General features: G+C 40.1%; 1 protein-coding gene across 2 annotated transcripts in view; it reads right to left on the minus strand.

Moving 5' to 3' along the window:
• Positions 1 to 25610, minus strand: part of ZNF521 (zinc finger protein 521) — an 876085-nt gene that overhangs the window by 841906 nt on the left and 8569 nt on the right. For both annotated transcript variants that reach the window (XM_029591157.1, XM_029591156.1), the window contains exons 3-4: positions 10348 to 10407; positions 54 to 233 (exon numbers count right to left, since the gene is read on the minus strand). In XM_029591157.1, the coding sequence (XP_029447017.1) occupies positions 54 to 233; positions 10348 to 10407 (240 nt within the window). The remainder of the gene's footprint in view (positions 1 to 53; positions 234 to 10347; positions 10408 to 25610) is intronic.

Genomic DNA, 25610 nt, shown 5'->3' on the forward strand with positions numbered 1-25610 from the left:
AGAATCAGAAATAGAACAGAGAAAGAAGCCACAAAGTGATAAGTATTGTTTACCTGTCAGTTGACATTGATTAATCTTGTGTTCCGTGATATCGCTTAGTGACTCAAACACCTGGAGGCAGCTGTCACAGCTGTGCACAGCTTCTTCCTCTAGCTCGTCCCCCTCTTCCTGCCTTTTCTTGCAATCTGTCGCCTCTCCATCTTCTGCCTTATCGTCTAGTTTACAGTTTGGGTCTGAAAGAAGATCAAGAGTGTGACCTTGGTGGCTTTCACAAAAGATCTATAGAAGACCAAAAAAAATCCAATTGTTTTATTGTTGTTAAGTCATCGGGAACGTCGCCGCACATCCTAAACCTCCAAGCTGAGCGGAGATCACGTGTGGTGGCATCCTGCTAAATAAACAGAGGGTTGAACATCTTCCCAATTTGAAGAGCACCCTGGAATAAAAGTAGTGCCTAATTATACTACTCCCATTGAACAATTTTCATGGGTCCTACATTTTTAAGTGTACTAAATTATACTGGCATAAGATATTCTTGCATTTGCAGACAACTTGAGGTGCATAGCTAATTTATTAATGCATACATTTTAGGTGTCTAATGAGATACAGGTCAAACAACCCACAAAGGTCTATTGAAATTGCTTTTTTTTTGGGCTCTTTCACAGGGGAAGGTTATAGTACTATTTTATTCAACCCTCAAATAATGAAGGGGACATTTTCTAAGCTATGCAGGTAGATGCAAAGTCTGTGGGTAGTTGTACATGCAAATTTTGCAGAAGAGAGAAAGTGCTAATGCACTTTTCATTTGAAAGCTGCCGAGGAAAAAGCCCCTTCAGAGATTTGCTTGTTTTGAAGGTATTTCATCCAGCCAAAAAATGATGCATGTAGCTGCCTCCTCCGGCCTAACCCCACCCCAGGAAGGTGCCTGTGAAATTGCGAGTAAAAGTTCAGGGTAGCCAAATTTTCACTTAGCCCTTTTGCCCAAGTAAATGGCTTTTGAAAACTGCTTTCATCATGCATATTTTTACATCAGACTTCCTATACAAAAATTGCCCCATGAATGCCAAGAGGTAAAATCCATCCCAATCAACCCAACCACAACTAAACTGGACATATTTACTGATAGGAACTTAAGAAAATTATATCAGTGACAAAAAAGGAAGCTCTGGCCAGACATATGCTTTAATTCTACTCTAAAAGAAAGAAGTAGAAATTATTTTTATTAAAACTATTTTGTAAAATACGTCTTATAACAGGGCCACTAATGGACATCAAAACCTAGGTATTATGACATCATAAATGCAACCCCTTCAATCAATACAGTCGTGACTGTCATCCCTCATTACCTATAAACATTCAATATAAATTTCTCTGGATTCAAATACAGTGTTTTGTCACATAATATGTGAGAAATCCAGCCAGCGACTATTTTAAACAAATTAACCTAATATCTACTTGGATTGTGTAACTGACTAAAATACCACTAGATCTTCACTTTAAGGCTGTAAATAAAACAATTTATTATAATGAGGAAGGATAATGGGGTTGGACACAGTAGGTAGCAAAAAGGTACAGCAGTTTTAGATGAGTGCTTTCTAAAGATGGCTTAGAATAAATCATGAAGGTATGCAGAACAAACTCGTATGACAAATTGGCTTTTGAAACCAGCTTAAAAAAAAGTAGCATGTGCACATGAACTGCATCCTACATGGGATAATGGAAACTGCTTTTTGTATAAAACATAGATGTCAGTAATGAGGATATTAAAAACAGAAAATGGGAGGATGATCTATGGGCTGAAGGGGGGGGGGGGGGGGAGCAGGATTAATTCCCAGACCGCAATTAATAGTTTTGTCTCCTCATGAATCTAAGCAGAGTAAGTTCCATGAGCGTTCATCTATGGTTCCTAATTAACAAGGAGGATACCTAACAAGGAGGCTAATACAAGGTGCGCTTGGCAGAATGCTTAGTTTAACCCATAGTTGTAGGCACATTTTGTGTGCTGCTGTAACAAAGAGTTTTGCGCACAAGGTGTGTTTAAGTCAGCACCTCACATACATACTTCCATACTAACGACGGCATCCCCAGTGCAGAGAGGTGTGCTGGATTACCTCATGTTTTCTTAGTGCTGGAAACTGAACTGCTAGTTTGCGGTGGAGTAAAGTTTTCAGGGCTAATAGCCTACAGGCAGAAGCTGGCATCACAGTACCGGGACCAGTAGTCGGTATTTTATGCGCAAAAAACATGGTTTTTTTTGCACCAAAAACTGTGTTTCCCATACATAATACGATTTGTGCACACAAAAAAAATTCTTTCTGCACCGTGTGTGTATAACTCATTTTCTGCACAAACATCTTTGCATACATTTTCTGGTCTCTGCATGATTTTTTTAAACTCCCGAGGCATTAGTATACTATTAGTTTACTGCATCAGGAGTTGAATACAATTAGCCTGTGCATCAGGAAACTGGGGGCTGAATTTCAGCGCACAATTTTAATACTCGACTATTTACATCGGCCATTTTCTTCATAAATGAAATTCCCCAAGTCTCTTGCCCTGTATGTTTGTCTTGATTAGACTATAAGCTCTACTTAGCATGGACTGTTTTATGGGTTTTTGTACACTGCTGAGTAGCACTACAGAAGTGTTAAGTAGTAATAGTAGTAGAATTGCCACAGATCACGAGTCACACAATGCAGAGCAGATAGATTTGCACTTGAGACAGTGAAGAGTACCACACAGTCAAGGCATGCCATCTTTACTGCTGGAGAATACCATATTCTCAATGTGTTTCTTGAAAGGTGATTCCTTTTTCCTCTACAAATATACTCCTGGCAATGAATTCCTCTCATATGATTGCACCATTACAATCAGATTTCAAACCACAATACTGCAGCATTCAGCCTTAGCCCACAGGACTGCAGCAAAAAGTGACACATGCAGATGACATTGTTTAATGATACAAGGGACAACTTTCAAAATGTACATATTGGGACAAAGACCATGCCTACTTTTTCCTTAAGTTTTGCACCAGTTCTCAAAGCAAAAGTTCATGTGTACTCTTTCTTTAAAAACTGTGTGGATATAAGAACTATACATGGCCACTTGCAACTGCTTTGTATGCAGGTAGAATTTCACTTGAAGAGTACGCGTGTAGAGTTGAAAACATAAGCTATGCATATACGTTCCTTAAAAACACACTGCTGTGCTTGTGTCCTGTCAATGTGGCTGAGTATCTAAATGCTTTTTATCTGTGGAAATCACATTGCCCCCAACATAAACCAATGCAATAAAACTAGAGTGCTGCATAGGCAAATGTTGCCCATCTCTGCAACACAATGATCATGTTGCAGGGAGTCAAGACTTTGTCCCAGTAATCTAGATTAACGTTCAGATTGGAAATCTCTGGCCACAGATTGTGAAGATTAAAGAAAAAAAAAACAACCCACAGTAACCTGATGGAAATACCCTACTGAGATACCTCTTTGGCTTTAGATTGTTGCAATCCCATACTCGGACCATTTCTACTTATTAAAACCGGATTACTACTTCTAATACTGAAAATTCAATACAGAATAGTTTCTCCCTCTATTCCAGCCTGACCCCACTACTCTTCCACTCCCCAGCTGAAATTCAGAACTCTCATCCTACCTGCCTGACCCAGCAAAAGCAGGGGTGTCCTTAGCTCTGAGCACATGGGGCTCAGATGTACCCAGAGTCTCAGCTGGCCCGCCAGTAGCTTGAAGCTTGATCCTACTCTGCCTCCCTCTGTCTGGGCCCAATGTTGTAAAAACTTGAGCTTCTTTCCTTACAAACCATCACTTTCTTGGAGTAACAAGATACTCAAATCATATAAGCCAAGAAGAGCTAAACACTCCTCACAATTGGCTTTATTAGAATCGCCATCTATTTGTGAAGCCCATCTGTCCGAGACTTGCCAGATGGCGGAAATGGGGGACTAGGAATTAGGTGAAAAATAGAAGGAGTAAACAGGCTGAGGAAAGGGTGAGCACGGGGGGGGGGGGGGAGAATGGGAAGGCTGTGGACTGATTGAGAAAGTGGGCAGATGAGTTGAGATGAAGAAGAAAAGATGGTAAATAGCTGAGGTTAAATGAGGGAGACTGAGGACTGGAGAATAAAAGAGGGGGACAAAGGAGTGAAATCTAGTTTGGAGTGGTTCGAGGCAGAAAAGAAATGAAAGGGAAAGATCAATGTCAGAGACAAGAAGAGAAGACGGAGAAGACAACAGGAGAGAGAAGAAACAGAAAATGTAATAGAAGAGAGAGAAGATAGACAAGAGGAAGGTAGAAAAAAGACTGGGTCCAATGCCCAAACAAAAGTAGGGTAAAAAGAAACATTTTATTTTTACTTTAATTACTGGAACACGCCAGTTTGGGAATGTGCCCAGGAAAGGAGGAAATGCATGTTTCTTTTTCTCCAGTATTGCATTGCATGCAGAGTTTGACTTCTCAAAGTTTCCATGTTCCTAATTTCTAATTTGTAGTCGAGTACACTGTAGTTGGTGTTGGTCCGTCTGTGTTCTGCATGTGTAACTAAGGTGAGGTATTCTGCTAGCCTGTAGTTTCTGTACAGGAATCGATAGCAGTTTTGCTTGTTTTATCAGTTAGAGTTGCATTGGATTCTAGGTCCTGGTGTAATATTTGCAATGCTGCTGTGTAGGATTGCAGGTGTTTAAGTCTGGTAGTTAGTGATGTTCAGGTTTGGCAGGTTTGCTCTAAGGGTCCGAGTGTATTTTTCGTAAGGCTTGTATTGCTTCACAATGTGCCTAATTACATAGGGAACTTGTGTTGCGGTTACTGAGGTGAGACAGAACTTATATATTGAGCATTCATTTTAATATTTAAAAGTGTCATGTGCATGTATGGGATTTTACAGGTTTATTCTTGCGGCGCAGGGAGGAAGCTAATCATGATTAAGTTTATTTATTTTGGAAACTTATTACTTGCCTTATCACTCTAATTACCAAAGCGATGTATAAAACCTCTTGGGGAGGGAAAAGAAGGGGGAGATGGTGGAAAAGCTTATGGGCACAAACCCCAGGCCTTTTAAGTACCTAAGACTCTCATTCATCTCCCCAGCTCTCCTCCCCTCTTCTTCAAACTCCAGGCATTCTCTGTCTAACAGCCCACCAGTTCCTCTCCCTCCCTCCAGCTGCATGGATCTGTATTCTCTAAGTGAACTTAATAGCAGGTAATGGACTTCTCCTCCAAGAACTTATCCAATCCTTTTTTAAACACAGCTATACTAACTGCACTAACCACATCCTCTGGCAACAAATTCCAGAGTTTAATTGTGCGTTGAGTAAAAAAGAACTTTCTCTGATTAGTTTTAAATGTGCCACATGCTAACTTCAAGGAGTGCCCTCTAGTCTTTCTATTATCCAAAAGAGTAAATAACCGATTCACATCTACCCGTTCTAGACCTCTCATGATTTTAAACACCTCTATCATATCCCCCCCTCAGTCGTCTCTTCTCCAAGCTGAAAAGTCCTAACCTCTTTAGTCTTTCCTCATAAGGGAGCTGTTCCATTCCCTTTATCATTTTGGTCACCCTTCTTTTTTGAGATGTGGCGACCAGAATTCTACACAGTATTCAAGGTGCGGTCTCACCATGGAGCGATACAGAGGCATTAGGACATTTTCCGTTTTATTCACCATTCTCTTTCTAATAATTCCTCTTCCCCCTCTCACTTGCTAATCTGTGGGCATCTTCTGTGTTGCTACCCATTGGTCCTACAATCTCCCTCCAGTCCCTCAGCTGCAATTGCCAGAATATTGCACTTTTGTGAAGAGTGTGCTAGCATCTGTTTTGTTTTGTTTTTTGCAAAGTACGAATATTTTCAGGTGTACGGCACCTCCTCATGGCTGATGCCCTAACATCATACACAGCAATTCCCAACAAATATCATCTCGAGAATCCAAGATTTTTTTTTAAACCAAACTGCTGACTCGTATGTGAAACCATTCTTGCTAATAAAAATTTCCATGTGGATAATCACTGAAAGGTAGATGTTAAAACGAGCGCGCACATGGACGCAATCATTTTATAATACGTGGCCAGCTGTCGGCGCGCGCTTCTCCGGGATAGGGCCTAATGGCCGCTGTCCTGGCCGGCCCCACCTCTTTTTGTTGGCCCGGCACGTCTGTGCGTAACGGGGGTTACGAGCGTGGCTTGGCCCGTTCTAAAATGCGTGCGCAAGGCCTGCCCACATGCGTAAACCCCGTTTTTTTTACACACGCAGGCCTTTTAAAATTGGGCCTTTGGTGCACTGACCTATTGGGAGAAATACATTATAAAACTACCAACGTGAGAATATTTCCAAAATAAGGCACATTTATTTATTTAAAACCGTTTACATATCTTTTCCCTGGTAATAACCATTCTGCTTACCAGCTGCACAGTGAAAAAAAAAATGGTTGATCTTGATATTGGATTTCAACATAACTTACTACACAGTCTGGTATCTTCTACAAAGCTTATTTTTGTGTATAATTAATTACACAGCCCTTAAAAGCATAACTGCACCTCAGTCAGGAGGATGCAAATGGTTGTACTTGTGCAAACCAGAAATGGTCATTAGTTAACTACCCCTTACTGAGCATGACCTCAAAACTAGCCCAACCTCTATCTGAAAACACAGGGTGGATGATCTTTACATTGGAGGCACCTTGTACAAATGAGCGTCCAATTAAAAGGACAGGAGGTTGGCTATGCACGTACAGCCTTAAAAAAAACGGCACATGCAATGAGTGCATTTGCTCCATTACAGAGGCTACCATCATAACTGCATGAGCTCTGAAAATGAGATTTTAAAAAACAGATGCAGTAAAATGCTTCAGCATCAACAACTTATTCTATGGGTTGCACAAGGTATTCTATGGGGTCCATGAACTAAAACTCAAGCCAAATCCTTTTTTCACACGCAAGCTAAAATGCCACTTAAAAGGCAATCCACTAATTAGAATACAGCCTCTTGAACAAGTACACAAAAATGAGCATGTATTCTAACCTAAACAGTTTAACATGCAAGCACTGTATTACGAAATCCCATGCACTAATAGGCACACAGTGAAAGGGTGGATTAGTAAGGAGGATTTCCTTCGAACTACTTCTTCCCCAACATAACAAATAAGAGGCCTCGGTGCCCTTGCATTCCCCTTCTCCCCTCTGCCCCATACACACACCATCTATGGTCTCCAATGGCCCCAATCTCTCCATCTACACACACACACACACACACACACCCCATATGTTAACCCCAACAGCACCAACTAATCCCCCAATCCCCACTACCCCACACCTTCAAGGCGATTCCATTACCTAAAAAAAAAAAAAAAACCCAGCAAAAAACGGAACAGCATTTAAAAACACTCAAGCAAACCTTTGTAAAAACAAATGACCACCTTTACAATCATGATTGGCCATCTCACCGGCATCAAATCCAGTCACCCAATATCTGCATTGCCATTTACCATGACCAATACTCTCAGCATGGAATGGGATTCAACAAACAGCAAAAATAAAGCAGTAACAGAATTCTGTCCTTCTTATTTGTGATAGCAGTGCTTATCACTGCAAATTAAGTGTCCCAGAATTTTTCCAATAGAGAGTTCTCCAGCAGGTAACTTTTCTTCAAGAGAGATGTTACATTGCTGCTCCTCGTTCTAATAAAACTGCAACTCTGGCAAGAAATGAAAAAACCATGCAGGTTGTAGAGTTGGAAGCAATGAACTCTGTACACTTCAATTAATGTCATGCATGAGGCAGGTTCAACCAACCAACGGAAACACTATTCTGACCAAGTCGAAGTCAGGGGGAGAAAGGTTTCACCACATTTACTTTTTATAACCAATATAAAACTAAAAGTAATGAATACCTAAAAGCCATCTCAGTGCAGTGACAAGTACTGCCTGTGTTCTTCAGACTCATCCTGCATATTCCTCTTTTCTTGCAATAAAAGATCCAGGCCTCATCAGAGCTTGAAATATTAAAACTGAAGAGGGTGAAGACACCCCAATTTTATTCCCTCTCTCCACTTTCTAATGGCCCTCCTTCCAGCCACTTCTCCATGGAAAAGTGCTAGCAAGAGAAGAGGGAAAACTGAGAAATCATAACTATGAACAGGGAAGAAATATTTCTGCAGCTCATGGGCAGAAATGAAACCGCCACTCTCCGCTCCCAACAGTGTCCATTTGCAAACAACTGCATCGTTAAATCTCTGCATTGCGATACAGTTACAACTTGCTACTCTATAAAATGCATTTTTAATGGTAAAAGACAATGCTTAGATACAAAGGTAAAAACTACGCAGCGCGCAACACCACAGACCCTTCCGAATGGCTTCAAGGAAATGGATCATGTTGTTTCTCTCCTATATCTTGTAAGAGTATTGCATGATTAGAGTCCACCTTAGTCATCGTGGATGGGGCCATCCAATCATGAAAACACAGAATTTTAGGAAAAACATTTAAGAAATCACTTAAATTGGTAAAATACACTTTTAAGAACTCCTCTGGCAGTTCCTGACTCAATATTCTACAACTACAACTGGTTTCCAGCATGGTACAGCAACCAAGGCATTTATTAATTCTTAAGCTTTATGTAAAAACTCAGGATATTTGTTAAGGAAAAAAAAAACAAAGTCTATTATTAAACCAATGACAGGGGCTTTTGAGGGGTAGGGGGGGCATTTTGTTTGTTTTTAAACTGCCAAACAGCCTTCTCATAAAAGTTCAGCAAATGAAAAGCAATCCAATGCCTGAAGATTAAACAGAGCCTGCAACATTTAGGTGTCACTGGCAACTGCCCATCTATGTGCTGAAGGCTCTGAGTAAATAAATGCACATGAGCAGTAAGGGTGGGGGAGGGGCCGAGAGTAACTAGCAAAATTACGGGTTCTAGGTCACCTGCAGGCATATCCACTATGACGAGGCAGGCATAGATTCATTTGTAATTTAAGAAAAAGGATGCATTTGCTTTCCAAATGACCTTGTTGCCCACCAGGATTCATTTCAGTACCAAGCTGGTATTTTCCATTCTTTAGGAAAAAAAATCATTACCACCAAGACTGGATGAAATTACAGCACCTAGTTCACCACAACCAATACGATAAGGTTTCCCCTGGGAATATACAGAGTGGCTAGCGAAACAGTACATTGTTAGAATAAATGCATAAAATAAAAAGCAATTCACAAGTCTTTGAAAAAGCTATCTTTGACCTAAAGTTGGCTCAATGTTTTGCATTTAAAAAGTGTGCAGTGCAACAGCAGCATTTCGGTTTCCTGAAAAGGAAGGGTAATTACACTCTCTTTCTCTCAACTTGAAAAAAAATGCATTTTAAAATTTCATTTGGATGAGAGGAGTTGGAAAAGCCCCAATCACACTCTAACATTATGCAACATTATTTTTAGTGAAACTTCCTTTTCTTTTCTGAATTGCCTTATCCATTAGATTTACTGTGTAACTCTTTTCTGCTACTCCTCTGTATAGATCCCTTCAGCTGCATCAAACAAACAGATATCTTGAAGGCTTTTTGCAAAAATAGCACAGAATTGAAAAAAAAACTTTCAAAAGAACGAACATTTAGAAGATCATACCTAGTTCCATGGAAATAATTCTGTCACAAAGCACTAACAAATTGTGCCATTACTAACTGAATTAAGTCAATGGAATATAAACACCAGAGCCATTATGGAAACAATTTCAATATTACATGTTGAGATTTCTAGTCTTTTGGCACAATCTTAACTCTACATCCAAATATAAAAAGCAAACAAGCAATGTATAAAACTCAAAAAAAACAAGATCACATTTGCTGCTGGGGTTTTTTTGGGTTTTTGTTTTTGTTTTTTTAGAAAATTTAAACATCCTTAAACTGCTAAAAAAAAAAACAAAACTATTTCCTAGCCAAAAAATATCCCCGCATATTGGAAGTTCAGCATCAGGAATATAAGAAAATGTCAGCAGTATTTCTTCTCAGTATTCTTAATGCTGTAAGAAGATGGCAAGATTTGCATCTCCCCACCCACAATTCAATAAACATCCATCCTAACATTAGGTATCATGCTTACCCAGTTTCCACCCTACTATCCTTCCAAAGTAACTAGATAGTAAATGATAAAGCATCAAATTGTACACAGAAAAATGTGGCACCAATGATGAGAAGCCAAATTGAGAAAGAAAAGGAGTATGACAGCTCAACAAAATTCTGCTGTTATAGTACATTTCCCAGAATTTAGCTAAATTAAGCTTGGGAATCTAAAAGCTAAATTAATCTCACACTGCTCAATAAAATGAATAAACACTAATGAAGGAATGCAACATTACCAGGCTGTGCGGTCGTCTGTCCCACACTCGCCTGCTGGTCCTCTGTCTCACTTTCTTCTACTGTCAACAAAAGGTAAAAGAACAAAAAAGTTAGATGGGCGACTGGAATGAATCACCAATCCGATGCTATCATTTCTGAAAACAAGTAATAGTGCTTCAGTAAAAAGACCAAAAAATTAGTATTGCTGTGCACTGGTATAGACCATTCATTTGTATTTTCAGAATCACTTAATCCTAACATACTTTGGAGAAGCTGATTTATAAATACAAGACAACTATATTTTTTGGCTCTTTCAAAAATCATATTTTACATTCTATGCAATTGTAGTTTCATAGTGCAAACAAAACTAAACTAATAATTTTTTCCCCTCCAACTCACATTTTTTGGTGTATATACTTTTCAACCAACATACAGGTCTATCCAGTACCGAGCAGTAGGAAGAGCTGCGTTAGTGCCTGCGGCACCCGCGGTTGCCGCACGCACAGTGCAGCTCACCTACCGCTCGATCCTGAACACTAATTTTATGTAAATGTAAACCGCGTCTAAGAAGGGCCCGTGAAGCCTTAGGCCCGCGCAACCCATTTTACTGGATAGAGCGCCTATACAGTATCCTGGGTGCGCGGGCCTAATGCTTCACGCCACGCTGGTATCTGTCATTTCAAATGTCATTTGAAATGACAGATACCAGGAAGTCGGGACTGCCAATCCCCCCCCCTCCCCTTCTCCCGAAGCAGGGCGCGAAAAGCAGCCTTGCTCCGGGAGGAGGGGAGACTGACAGCGGCGAAGCAAAAAAAAAAAAACGAAAAAAACCAAAAGCAAAAGCAAAAAGTAAGTCGCTTCGCCGCTTCACGGCGAAGCATCCCCGATCGGACTTCTCCTGCCTAAACTTACTTTTTTTGCAGCCGTCCGGCCATCTGAAGACGGTATCGTGGCTCCCCTCTGCCTCCCGGGGAAGATGGATGCCAGCACGGGGGAAAGCGGCCCCTGTGCATTCAATTGGCTGCTCAAGATGTGACGTCACATGCCGTGACGCCAAACGTCATGACGTCACGTCTTGAGCAGCCAATTGAATGCACAGGGGCCGCTTTCCCCCGTGCTGGCATCCATCTTCCCCGGGGAGGGGAAGATACCTTCTTCAGATGGACCGGACGGCTGCAAAAAAAGTAAGTTTAGGCAGGAGAAGTCCGATTGGGGATGCTTCGCCGTGAAGCGGCGAAGCGACTTACTTTTTGCTTTTGCTTTTGGTTTTTTTCACTTTTTTTTTTTTTGCTTCGCCGCTGTCAGTCTCCCCTCCTCCCGGAGCAAGGCTGCTTTTCGCGCCCTGCTCCGGGAGGAGGGGAGAAGTGACAGCGGCGAAGCGACTTACTTTTTGCTTTTGGTTTTTTCGCTTTTTTTTGCTTCGAGAGGAGGGGAGAGGACTGGGGCTGCCCCGGAGACCGGCACCCAAGATCGCAGCCGGGGCAGGTGAGCGAGGGCTGGGGGAAAGCTTGCCACCTACCCTTACCCCTGCCTCTACCGCAGGGTCAGGGTAGGCGGTAAGTTAGCAGGTTAAACGCGTGACAAAACGGCAGGGAAAGATAGCGATAATCGGGGCGCGGGTTACGGGATACTAGGGAATAGCTAATTCGCTCGTTTGCATGCAATATCCATGCCGCGTGCGGAAGGGGTTGGCCGGGGATTTTAGGACGCGGTAGGAGTAGGTTAAAGTGGATTCGGGATCGCAGGAAGGGATAACGCGGCCGGAAAGTGAGTAAAACGCGGCTTAGGAGCAGGGTAAACGCGGCCGCACTTTACAGGATAGACCTGATAGTCTGTTAATTTTAAAGTTGTAAAACAATTGTGTTTGCGTGTTTTGTTTACCAGCCTAAATGTGTCTGGTATGTGTTTAAACATCTGCTCATCCAATAAAAAATTCAGTGCTGATACAATAAACCTTTGGAGCTCAAGATACACCGTTCAAATGTTTCAGTACCCGAAAAGCTACTGTAACAATTTTATGCTGGTTCAGCGAATATCCATACATTTTGTTTTCTCTAAGTAACAGGCCTCTTTGGCTACAGCTTCATTTTGGGTTGAAGCTCTGCACGTGAAAATGTGCTGGGGCCACATTTGGCTGTGAGAAATCAACTTTTTAAATGATTCTAACTTTACTGCTCAGAGTCCTTTTCTTGCTCCCCCATCAATCAAAGCAGTAGTAAAAAAGCATTTCAGATGTCATCATCACAACATACCCTGCATTTTCCTAAACCAGTGGTTACCCCTCCAGTGGCTCTCAGGGTAGCTAAAATCTGAAAATTAACCTTCAGACCAAGCTTTCAGAGCAAATGTATGCAACACACTCATGATTCTTTGCTGTGGATATCATGAACAGCCAACCTAGGAACTGTCAAAGACCCGATTTTGGAACCCACTGTTTTAGGTCATGAAGGGAACCTTAAAACTTTCAAGAAGAGAATCGCTGAGGGAGGAGGGAGGAGAAAGGATAATAAAGCTGAGAAGCAAGTGAGAATGAACCTTCTGGTCTTTATGTGCCTTCATACTCTGTTTCTATTACATTTAGTATGAAATTCACAAGTACTGAATATACCACAAAGCAAATAAGCAAAGAAATAAACAAACAAATAAATAAATTTACAGTGCTGCACCATTTTTATACCATAGATTATTCCCTTCTTTTTTACACCCCATATTCTTCGGAAAGTGTCCTTTGTACTAGATCCTGCTTCCCTTGAGAACCTCGCCTGTGTGCACAGGGAGATCAACCAGTGGCTGCCACTGTTGTAGGATGGCTAGGATATTCCTCCTTTCTGGGAGCTGTGCCTGAGGAGCAGGTTCTAGGAATTGAACATGGGCCTCTCACATGGCAGCATGCAGTACTGCCTTACACCCAAAGGGCCTGCTTTTAGAAAGCATTTACTCAAGTAAATGGCTTTAGAAAAAATTGCTACAATAGAAGTTACATTTACAAATGTAAATCCTTTTGAAAATTCACCCCATTGAGTCTGTCCATAATCTTTACTATTTAATAGGAAAGGAGAAAGATTTAAAACTGAAGCTGGCATATCTTCCCTGTATAAAGAGAAGATATGGGAACAAAAGCCATTCATCTTTTACTAACGTGCATCTCCCCGTCAAGAGACAGATGCCAATCATCAATAATTGAAATGAGCCTCAGCTTTTAAATTATTTTTTTCCCCAAAAATAAGAGAGATCGCATGTGTAATGCTGAAAAGTAAAATGCATTGTATGAGCATCACGAAGTCAATCAAGAATTAATTCAATTGCTGGATAAAATCCTATTTTAACATCATTTCCAACACTTCACAATTATTCAACAGAAAAACATAATGTAAAGGCTGCCAGGCAAAGAATCCACCATCAAAAAGAGCCCCTCTGACATACTGAAAAAGAATGAGAAACATTTTGACCTCCTCCTCAAACAGGCAACTTTGCAGTCATCGCCATTCTAAACCAGAAGCATTTCTAAGGCTCCTTGAGAACAGAAAGCTGACAGAAAAGAACCCAGTGTGAAAATGGAAATAAGGCCCTCTGACACAATGAGCAGAACTGAAATATTTTGATCTAAACAGGTAACTTTGGGATCATCATCATTCTGAGCCAGAGCTACTGGCACAGCTCTTTAAGAATAGCAAGTTGCACAAGGGGCAGAACAGGTCACCATTATCACCTCATGTGTCTGTCATTAATATTCAGAGAGAAAGAGGTGAATAAGCCTCTTCTCCAAGACAGGTGTAGTCATCACGGGGCCAGGGCCAGGATGGCAGACCAAATGAAAACACTAATACTGCCAGAAATCCTGCAGCATAGTCAGAATTAGCAAGGTCAGGATCTTAAGCCTGCCATTGCTAACAAGTTTTCATTTATTCAATTCCTGGCTCAAAATCTGGTGTACAAAAGTGATTTGGGATACAATGGAGGCTGAGGTTGTGTATGGAGCAATAAAAAGCTTTATGGAAAGGTTGGCCTTCATTTGTCTCTAGCAGGAAGGAAGATGCTAAGTGAGAAATTCAGATTACATATTATCAGACATTTAAATTAAAGAATGGGGGTGGCAGGAATTGGCCAATGAACTTGACATGTCACCCCCAAGCAATACAGAAAGTGGGAGGAGAAAATAACAAAATCAGTCAACTCAAGAAAGCAGAAAATGTGACTAGGAAGTGCAACAAATCAAGAGAAAAACTGGAAAGCGATGGCTAAAAATGCTCGAGTTTGGGCAATAAAATGCCAGACCTGTAGGTCCTAAGGGTGGAGGCGGACTTGGACACTGTTGCAGCTGGTTCAGGGATTCAGCCATACCGGGCTATAACTTGATAAGGAAGGACAGAGAGGTCAGAAAAGGGAGAGGAGTAGCTCTTTATGTCAAAAAAAATATCCAAGCAACTGAACTGCAAGGAATGTGGGGCAGAGAACAATAATTATGGATCATCCTGTGATACTTGCCTTGGTGCTCACTAATGGGGATAATGACTCTAATGTCCAGGTGGGAGACCACCTCAGCACTAGAGATCATCAAAAGGTATGGTTTGATATAGCAAATAGGATGCAGAGAAGTCACACAAAGACCCAAGTTTTGAATGTCAAAAAATACAGACTGTGTCGAAATGGGGGCATACCTGGGAGAAAACGGGAGAAGTGGAACAACAGTGGGCCAAAATAAAAGGAACAATTACAAAGGCAACAAATCTATAGGTTAGAAGAGTAAACAAAAACATGAGAAATAAGAAAGCGATCTGGTTCTCAAAGGAGATGGCAGATAAAATAAAAGCAAAAAGAACAGCATTCAAGAAATATAAAGAATCCCAAAATGAGGAACACAGGGAAGAATATCTGGTGAAACTGAGGGAGACAAAGAAGGAAATCAAGAAAGCTAAAAGTCAGGTGGAAGAAAGAATTGCCAAAGAGGTAGAGGTGACAAATCATTTTTCAAATATATCAGAGAAAGAAGAAAGGTCCGAAGTGGTATAATGAAATCAAAAGGTGACAATGATCAATGTGTGGAGAGAAATGAAGAACTGTCAGAAAAATTAAACAAATACTTCAGTTTGGTGTTCACTAAAGACGACCCTGGAGAAGGACCTTTCCTAGTTGACAAGACTGTAGGTGGAGATGGGGTGGATGAAAATCCATTTACAGAGAAGAATGTATGGGAAAAACTAGGAAAACTGAAAGTGCACAAGGCCATGGGGGCCAGATGAAGTTCATCCCAGGATACTGAGGGAGCTCAGCAATGTGCTGGCAAGCCCGCAGTATGACCTGTTCAATAGATCCCTGGAAATGGGAGTAGTGGCGAGTGATTGATAAGAGCGGTGGTGGTCCCGCTCCATAAGAGTGTTAGCAGAGAGGAGGCTGGAAACTAAAGGACGGTTACCTCACTTTGGTGCTGGGAAAATTAATGGAGATTCTGCTGATAAAGAAGATAGTGAACTATCTTCAGTCAGGAGGATTGCTGGACCTGAGGCAACATGGATTCACTAGGGGAAGGTCCTGTTAGACAAATCTGATTGATTTTTTTTATTGGGTGACTAAAGAATTGGATTTCAGCAAAGCTTTTGATATGGTACTGCATAGGATGTTTGTGAATAATAAAATGAAAAGCTTGAGAGTGAGCGCCAAGGTGGTGGCGTGGATTACAAAGTGGTTAACGGACAGAATACAGGGTATGATGGTAAATGGAACCTACTCTGAAGAGAGAGTAGTGTTAAGCGGAGTGCCACAAGGATCAGTGTTGGGACTGGTTCTGTTCAATATTTTTGTGAGTGACATTGTGGAAGGGATAGAAGGTAACATTTGTCTATTTGCGGATGATATTAAGATCTGCAACAAAGTGGACATACTGGAAGGAGTAGATAGAATGAGACATGACTTAAGGAAGCTTGAACAGTAGTTGAAGATATAGCAGCTGGGATTCAATGCCAAGAAGTGCAGAGTCGTGCAGTAATCCAAAAGAGCTGTATGTAATGGGGGTGAAGGGCTGATGTGCATGGAACATGAGAGGGATTTTAGGATGATAGTGTCTAGCAATCTGAAAACGGCGAAGAAATGTGACAAAGCCAAGCCAGAAAAATGCTGGGCTGCATAGAGAGAGGAATAACCAATAAGAAAAAGGAGGTGATAATCCCTTTGTACAGGTCTTGGTGAAGCCTCACCTGGAGTACTGTCTTCAGTACTGGAGACCGTATCTCAAAGAGACAGAGACAGGATGGAAGCGGTCCAGAGAAGAGTGACCAAAATGGCTTATGAAGAGAGGTTGAAGGACCTAAATATGTATGCCTGGAGGAGAGGAGGTGCAGAGGAGATATGATACAGACCTTCAGATACCTGAAAGGTTTTAATGATGCTCAATCAACAACAAACCTTTTCCACTGGAAGAAATCAGTTGAACTAGGGGTCACAAAATGAAACTCCAAGGAGAATGACTCAGAACTAATGTCAGGAAATATATTTCTTCACGGAGAGAATGGTGGATGCCTGGAATGCCCTTCCAGAGGAAGTGGTGAAGACAAAAACAGTGCAAGAATTCAAAGGGGCATGGGATAAACACTGTGGATCCCTAAAGAACAGAGGATGGTAATGAAGAAACAAGTGCATGGGGTAACTTGCTGGTGTGGCGGTTACTACCCTTAATCAATAAGCCTTCATACTGTTGATGCTACTCCATCAGTACTCTCTTCTTCAACGGCAGGGAGAAAAGAGGAAAAGGGGAATTAGATTCAGACAGTAAACAAGGACACTGAATTTTGCACTCAGGGAAAACAAATAAGCATAGGGGTAACGTGCTGATTAAGTTGTTATTACGCTTAACCAATAAGCCTAAAACTCTTGATGCAACGTCAACATTGATCTATGCTTCAACGGCAGGAGGTAACGGAAATTGGACTCAAACAGAAACCAACAAGGGCCCTGACTTTGACGGTCTGAGAAACTGGTAAGTGCAGAAACTACCAAATGCTTGCTGGGCAGACTGGATAGACCGTTGGTCCTTTTCTGCCATCATTTCTATGCATCATAAAATACAAAAACATTATACTGTCATATACAATCAGCATAATGCATACAATTCATTAGAGAAAATAGACTTTCCTTTGTTTATGTGCTCCCGGTAATACTGGTTTCATCAAGAATCAGGATTCACGGCCAAGGTTAAGGAATGTGTTAGAGAGTTACCTAAACTGGCCAGAGCAATAACTGGAAAAATCTAAAAGGCAAACCTAATCTACTGAAAATACTTATTTTTCAGTGCAGAAAGATGGTCTCATCTAATCAGAAGACTAATGACAACCAGATAAAGCAGACAGGTAGCCATTATTTGGAGTTGGTTCCACACTTGTTATACAAAGGGGACTTTCTTTTTCTTATGCTCTGCTATGCAAAGAAAAATAACAAAAAACATATAGGCCAATGCATTACAAGAAGGCTTTAAGATCACTCATTTTCACCTGGTGAGCAAAAATATTCCTTGAAATAGCTTTTCACAATTGACTCAAGAATGCACAAACTACTAACTATTTGGAAGGGCTTTATTTAACTTTATTAGCATTGCAATGTCAAATTACTTGAAAAACAGGTTGCCAAAAGAATGCAGCAACCCATTTAAAAATTCAGGGTAACAAATTGTATAGTGGTCGTATGGTCAACAGTGAGTGCACAATGCTTTGTAGTAGGTTATTCCAAAAATATTATTACATGTAAAATTATTAATAAGCAAAACGTTTTGCAATTTGTATAACAAACAAAATACAATTCTATAGTCATGCTTACAAATTGTATTTAATAGCACTCTGAAATAAACTATCAGCATGTAGTTTTAATTTTTAAAAAAATCTCATATAGACTGGCAACTCATTCACAACTCCTGCTGGCAATCTCTTGTCTTAGTGCCATGATCATAAAGTCCATTTAAAATCCCCTGATTAACACAAGAATACTAACCAGTTAACAGAAGATGGCACAAAATGGAACAGCTCCTGAAAAAGAGGAAAATGTTCCAAACCAGAAGAAAGTACTACTAGCATTGCATACAGAAAGCCGAAACTTAAAACTAGCCAGGAGCAATTGCATAATTCTCTGAATGGTTGAGTTTTATTAGTCTTGCAGAAATTTTTCCTAACTACAAATGACTAAACTGTCAGGTGACCTTATGATTACAAGTCTTTAAACAGGGGGAGGAAATGGAAAAGGAAAGAAGGGGCCCATCTATTCTCTTTGTATAAAGGCATTTCAAGTTCATCACTTCAAAAAGCAAAATGAAATCTTCCCCAAGAGTTGATTGCACTAGAACGGAACTTATCACATAAAAAAAAAAAAAAGTTTTGTTTTTCTTCAGACTGCAGTTACCAACTTCTGCTGGTGGCTGCACTAAAAGAATATTTTAGGACAATTGTCAACATTAATCAATTCTTTCATCCACAATGGCTGCATTTGAAACACCCTACACTAAAATTCAGGCAGCAAATTGATAGACTTGCTTCTGGGTGCTATCCATAAGGCTACCTTCTTAAACTATGGAAAGCATATAATTTGGAATACAGCCAGATTAGGAACAAAGTTCATTTGGCACACCAGGCCCCCAGATCCCAGAGAAAATATCACCTTTAATTTAAAGATTTACATTTGAAAGTTATTTACTTTACTAAAAGATTTATAACCTTCTGTATGCTCAAGCAGCATTTCAACTTTTTTTCAGATTAGACAATTTACTCTGAAATGTGCAAGTGTATAACTGGATTGCAAGTGTATAACTGGATTGTGCAATCTAAAAGCATGAAGCACTGCTAATTCATTGCCCACAATAATGCTGCAAATATGTGCATCTTATATGAAAGGGACTCCCTTTACAGAGAACTACTGAAATAAAACCCACAAATAGGAATAAAAAGATCTATTTTTCTTTATACTGTAGAAATTGAAACAAAAATCTAATGATAAAACAAATACACTGGCAAACTATTAAAGTGCTTTTTTCAGATTCTTGAACACAGAGAATAAGTCTCAAGTCTCATGCTAAATAAGGAACAGATTGTTATTGATTTAGTAAAATTTCTTACATTGTTTCTCTTAAAGCTTCTGCAACAAAAAAACTAACCTGATAGAGCAATAACAGGGCTCATTTTATTCAGTTTTTAATTGTAGATGGTGTTTACTGAAACACAAAAATTCAATTTGGGAATTACCTATTGTGTAAGTTGAAATAACTACTTAATTGGTATTTTTTCCTGTTCTACTTCACATAGCTGGATTTTCTCTCTCTCTCTCTTTTTTTTTTTTTTTTTACTGCAGCAAGGACAATTTTGCAAGATGCAGGTTCAGCCCATGTGCTTCAATATCCGCAACAGTAGTAATAAAAGACTCTGGCCACATTAGCATAATCAATATACAATTTGCAAAGCTATCCAGACAGAACAGAAAGTGAAGTGTGCACCATCATTTTAGCAACCACCAAACTACAGTGATTTCTGAAAGCCCAGTTTCCCCTCTCTCTCCTTCATTTGTAAATCTCCCCAGAAGTATTCAGCAGTAGAGCAAACACCGCCTGGCTATGACCTTAAAAGAATGTATGCCAGCAAGGAGGGGACCCCCCCCCCCCCCCATCCCTCCACCCTGATTTAAGCTTAATTCCTTTTTGCTTCAAAAGATATAGAGGGAAGAAAGATGTAACTAGTAAACGTGCACAAATGGCCTCAGATAACGTGGCATTTTCTGTCTGCTCCTAGCAGAAACGGAATGCACATCAGCGCATACACGCACACTCTGAGCTTACATTATTTCTAAAACAGTCAGGCAGACCCGGAGGCCTTTCGTAAGGAAACGTGCATCTATGTACGAAGATATATTACAAAAAGTGCATCTTTGGAAAGTTAGGGTAGGAAGGTGCATGGGGCACACTACTGATAAGGGTCTAAGGAAGAATTTACAGGTTCTCTCTTCCTCCAGCCCATGAAGTTCTCTCATACTACTACATAAGGTGCCCAAGGCCTAAATGTGCCCTGGCTAAAAAAAAATAAAAAAAAATGGCATTTTGTTATGAAAGCACATTAATACAGTTGAGAAGAGCTAGTGGGCCAAGGATAAGGATAACGCTGATGTCTCAGTAATCCTGAAGAACAGTTTTTGACAAAGAAAATCAGCTTGACAAGATTCTTGCCCAGATGTTTTTTTCTTCCCCCTTTTTGTTAACACAAGACTGAAACAACAAAAGTGAAAGGTAAGCTGCAGCACGGAAAGGACTGATTTCCTGCCTCCTATGCCTTCCCACTGCCTAGGAGACAAACAGACAAGGATCATAAACACTGCATCTGTCTAAAATGTTGTAGCTGCAAAGCCTGTTGCATTGAAAATGATTTTGCAATGCAAAAAAAAAAAAAAAAGAAAAGAAAAGGTGTTTTTCCTTGCTCTTCTCCAGGCTCAAAAGCTATGAGGCAGCGCTCAGAAAAGCAATAGTCACTTGTCCTGCTCCTATCAGGTAGACTAATGTAAATTTATTTAAATTATTTCTATACTGCTTACACAAACACAAGTGGTGTACAAAAGCAGAGACTTAAAACCCAATAGAAACAAACAATTACATAACATACAAACAAATCTGAGGGAAAGAATAAAAAGCCTAATCAGCTATTGTACCCAACTCTAATTAGTCAAGTTGCGCTCAGTTGTGTGCACAACTTTTTGTCTCAATTTAACAAGGAGTTCACTGCATAAAATATATACACAGAAATTAGCGTTCCTCTCTACACAAATCCCACCTTACTCAATACATTAGCTATTACTCCCCCTTGCAGAGGCTTTACTCATGTTTTCTTAATACTGGACTTTAACTCCCGGTCAGAGGTGACGTAAAGCTAGTGTTAGAATCTATGGGGCTGAAACTGGACTTTCTGGTGCAGGGGCCCTGTACTGGGAGTTTTATGTGCAGAAAATATGACTTGTGTACATAAATCATGTTTTATGTACGAATGTTTACAGGTTGCCATGCATAACATTAGCTTACTACAGCAAGGATCAATTCTTTTTAGCATGTAAAGAAAAAAAAAATAGGTGAAATTCAGCAGGCATTTTTTACTCACTTTTTACTACATTGAATTGTGAGCGAATAAAATCCTCTCCTTTCCGCTTGTAACAAATTTGAACAGGTCCAGATTTAAGCATAGGCAAATGCCTAGGGCACCAAATTTTGAAGGTACCAAAAAAATATCCAGGAGAAAGGAGGAGTCCAACTGTGCCAAGGAGGAGCCTGTACCAGTTGTCCACTTCAAAGGGGTGCGGCTATGGCACTCTGAAGTGGTAGTGGTAAAGGGATTTCACCTACTATCTAATTTCCAGGGTCTTTCCACACACACACACACACACACACACTCTAATTCTGCTTATGAGTTCCTAAATCCTGCCCTGCATCTGAATATACTATGCAGGAACAATGTACACAAATAGACAGGATTCTTATACCAGAATAAAGCAAGCTCCACCACCTTTCAGAACAAGTACAGGCCTGGTAAGTTACTAAGACCAAACTGACCAGTCAGAGTGGACTTTGCCATCTTGTCTGGTACATAAAGCCCATTCTGGGGGTAATTTTCAAACAGATTTATATGCATAAACCCACTTTTGAAAATCCATTACGAGTCTGTGAGTAAATCTTGGGCATGACTCAAGTTTCACGTATATTTTAGGCGCACTGCACGGAGGCATTCCAAGAGCTAGGACTGGGGGCATAGTTCACACTTGTGTGTATAGTTTTTGATTGTTAAAACTGTGTGTTTAAATTACTGCACACAAGTTACAATCTGTCTGGAGCAGGTGTAGCTTTGGGCAAGATAATTAAGGTGCCTACGCCAGCAATTGCCCAAGGATTTTCCAAGCAAATTTATGCACGTTAAGTTCGCTTTGAAAATCCTCAATAAAGTCTGCATGTTTGATGTACACGCAGACTCACTTTACTGCAAGGAGGGCAGTTCTTTAAAAAAAAATTATCCTTTAAATATTTCACTATTTTACTGCCTACCTTTTTAAACTAAAACTACTCAAAAGTGAAAGCATAAATATACAAAAATGTCCTCCATCCTCAATCTAAATAAAGCTAGAATTAAATGACATGCATAGAGTATCCCAGAGAGCTCTGGCTAATACATAACACAAGCCAAGTACTATTAATGCTGAGCAATCCCTAAATGCAAAACATATTCACAGTATTCTGGCAAGCTGAAGGCATTTGACCAAGAATGCAATAATTTTTTCTGGAGGTGCTGTTTTTCCACTGCTACTCTAACCACAAAACAGAATAACGGGGTCTGTCTCTCTCTTCCTATACACAGTTTCAGTCACCCCAACACCAACATCTGTTTTCTTTTACAGTCCCAGACTCACCAAGCATTTCCTTCTGCCAACTGCTCTATACTGACACCTCCTTATATTCCCAGTCTCTCAGCTCCACCTCAGATGTTGGCAGCTTCCTCCCTTCCACGTCCCAGACTCCCCAGACACTAGCAGTTCTCTCTAGCAGTCCTCAAGACTCCCCTGACACTGGTAAGTCTCTGCCCCACGCAGTCTCAATCCTCTCAGGCACAGGCATCTCATTTCCTGCACCACTGTCTTGAATCAACGCCCCAAGTAGCTCCCATTTTCAGTTTGAGGGTCCTGGGGCTCCCCCCCCCCCCCCAACACTAGCAGTTCTCTGCATGAGTGCTGCGTAGGGCGTCCCATGACACTGGCAGGTCTCCCCCACCCGCCAGCATTCCAGCCTTCCTACTCAAGGACAGTGCTCTCCACTTACTGCCGAATTTATTTGCTCCAGGCTGAAAAGCAAGAAATCTCCCAGAAGACAAAAGAAATCTGATCCCCTTGAGGGCTGCAGCTCTAGCACTGTAAGGGGGGGGGGGGGGGGAGGGGGAAGGTCCATGTGCTAAGATTTCTTAAAGAAACAACGTCACCCAAGGCTATATCCATTGCTGCACAGTTCATGCACTAAGCAAACAAAAGTAATAGAAAAGGGTAAGCATTGTAGGCACAATAAAACTTACATTTTTCATGAAATTAAAAAAAAAAAAGATTGAAGAAGAACAGATTCCCAATTAATGTTTGTCACAAGCATACAACTAAAACGTAACAAATACTTGTAACATTGAAAAAGTGCAGAAGTTTCATCAATATCTCATTTTATGCAGGTATTTGTGAATTATGATCCTTTTAACATTATTTATTTATTTATTTATTTTATTTAAAAGCTTTTCTATATCGTCATTCAGTATATTACCGTCATAACGGTTTACATAGAGGCACATATAGTAAATTGTACATGTTTCTGTTCCTAATATTAGGGTGGTGCCTTATAAGTTCGGTAACAAAGTTTCATAAAAAGGCTATATGTTCAGTGTTGTTTACTATGTCCTGTGACTACAATAAAATACTTATTTAAACATTTCAATTAAGGGTGTATTAAACGAACCATGACGTACATACATATATTGTGCTAGTGCTGTATAAAGATTATATGTGTACAGCTTTCAGCGTTTCTCTCATTATTTAATTGTGAAACTGCTTAGACAGCATAGTCAAAACTACATTTCCCCTGAAATAAGTATAAATTAGCAAAAAGGCTGACTGAAATTATTCTGTTCCTATTTATCACCCATTTTGCTTCTCTAGTCTGTACTGTGCTACCTACCCGGAAAGCCACACACTTCAGGGCACCCTGAAAATCTAAAATTGTTGCCTAGAAAAGATATGAAAATAAACCAATTTAATAAAACCAAAACATGTTGCAGATCTGGAATAAGATGATGAAAGAAACAGGAAGACATTTAGAAGTAAAATGATTATCACCACCTTTAAGGTAAGTATTTTTATCTTAACTTCCACTTTAGCTTTTGTCATTTATTTAATGTTACTGATCATTTGAACAAGTGATAAATTGTATGCCTTCTCATTTATCCAAACTGGATTAAGAACAAAAGTCCATCTAGCCAAGCACCATTCTCCCTCTTGGCAACCCTTATGTTCTCATAAGGAATCTGAGAATAAAAGGAGCCAGGAAACGCGATACAAAGACATATTTTAGGAAGTAATGGAAGAGAGGACAAATGAGGAAACATCCAACTTTTTCAAATGTTCACACTCTTCCAAATAAAGTATCTCCCATGAGAAATGAGTTGATGGTCTCAGTTCAGGTCACAGTGGATAAGCATCCACATCACTAAAATTACCTTTACAATTTTGCACCTACGGGCATCATTGTTGGCAATTTCAATGGAAAGGCCAAAGATTGCGAAGGCATGAGCACTGAATTACCTTCTCACTCTCAGAGGTCGTTTCATCCAGAACAGGGTTGAGTGACACGGACATGGCAGTGCGGAGAAGTTTGCAAGGTGGTTATTTCATGCTGTACCTATTTCTTTGGATAAATGGAGGACTTCAGTCTCCAGTGCTGTCTATTTTGCACCTTTCACAACTTAAAATTCACTTTTTTTTAAAGTAATTTTTTTTATTAGGAACAAAAGAAAAAAAAAAAGAAGGGGCAAGTCACTATCCTGCTCAAACCCCTCATTGTTCACACATCTTCAATTATATTTAACTATTCTACCCTTTCAGGGAATTATTTTCTAGTATAATGGTAGTCTCAGAACAAGACAAATGTTAAATCTAGCATATGTCCTGTCACCTCCATTGTCTTGGGATTATAGTAAGATCAGAGAGTTCCAAACAGCATAATCATAAGGAAGGAAGAAAAGGAAGGAAGGAAGTGGTTGGCAGGTACAGAAAAAAAAAAAAACCAAAAACACATTAGCATTGAAAAAATGTTGCCAAAAGGCATTCAGAATCACAACTGACAGAAAACACAGGGCCTGATTTACTAAGCTTTATTTCCATAGATACAGATTGGTGAAGAAGCCTTGGCAAACAAGCTCACAGTTAAGCAAACTGTTTGTTGCTGATCACAACTGAGCCCAGATTTGCCCAGGGTTCAGAATAGCAATTCATTACTGGACATTAGCAAAAAAAAAAAAAAAAAGTACGTTATTTTGCAATTCTACATTAAAGAACCAGAAATTATAAATCGAACTCTATGGTTAACCTAATGAATGCTTATAGAGAGAGAAAAAGAAAAAAGAACCCCACCATTCTTCGTGGCACATAAGCTTCTGGAATTTCTATTTTCTGAGCCCACATCATTGCAACTGTGCCCCAAACTTAGTAAAGCCATATGATTCAAAAACCATACTGTCTTTTTTTTTTAATCAGCATTTTATTC

This window comes from Rhinatrema bivittatum, chromosome 2 (assembly GCF_901001135.1).
Source record: "Rhinatrema bivittatum chromosome 2, aRhiBiv1.1, whole genome shotgun sequence".
Taxonomy (NCBI): Eukaryota; Metazoa; Chordata; class Amphibia; order Gymnophiona; family Rhinatrematidae; genus Rhinatrema; species Rhinatrema bivittatum.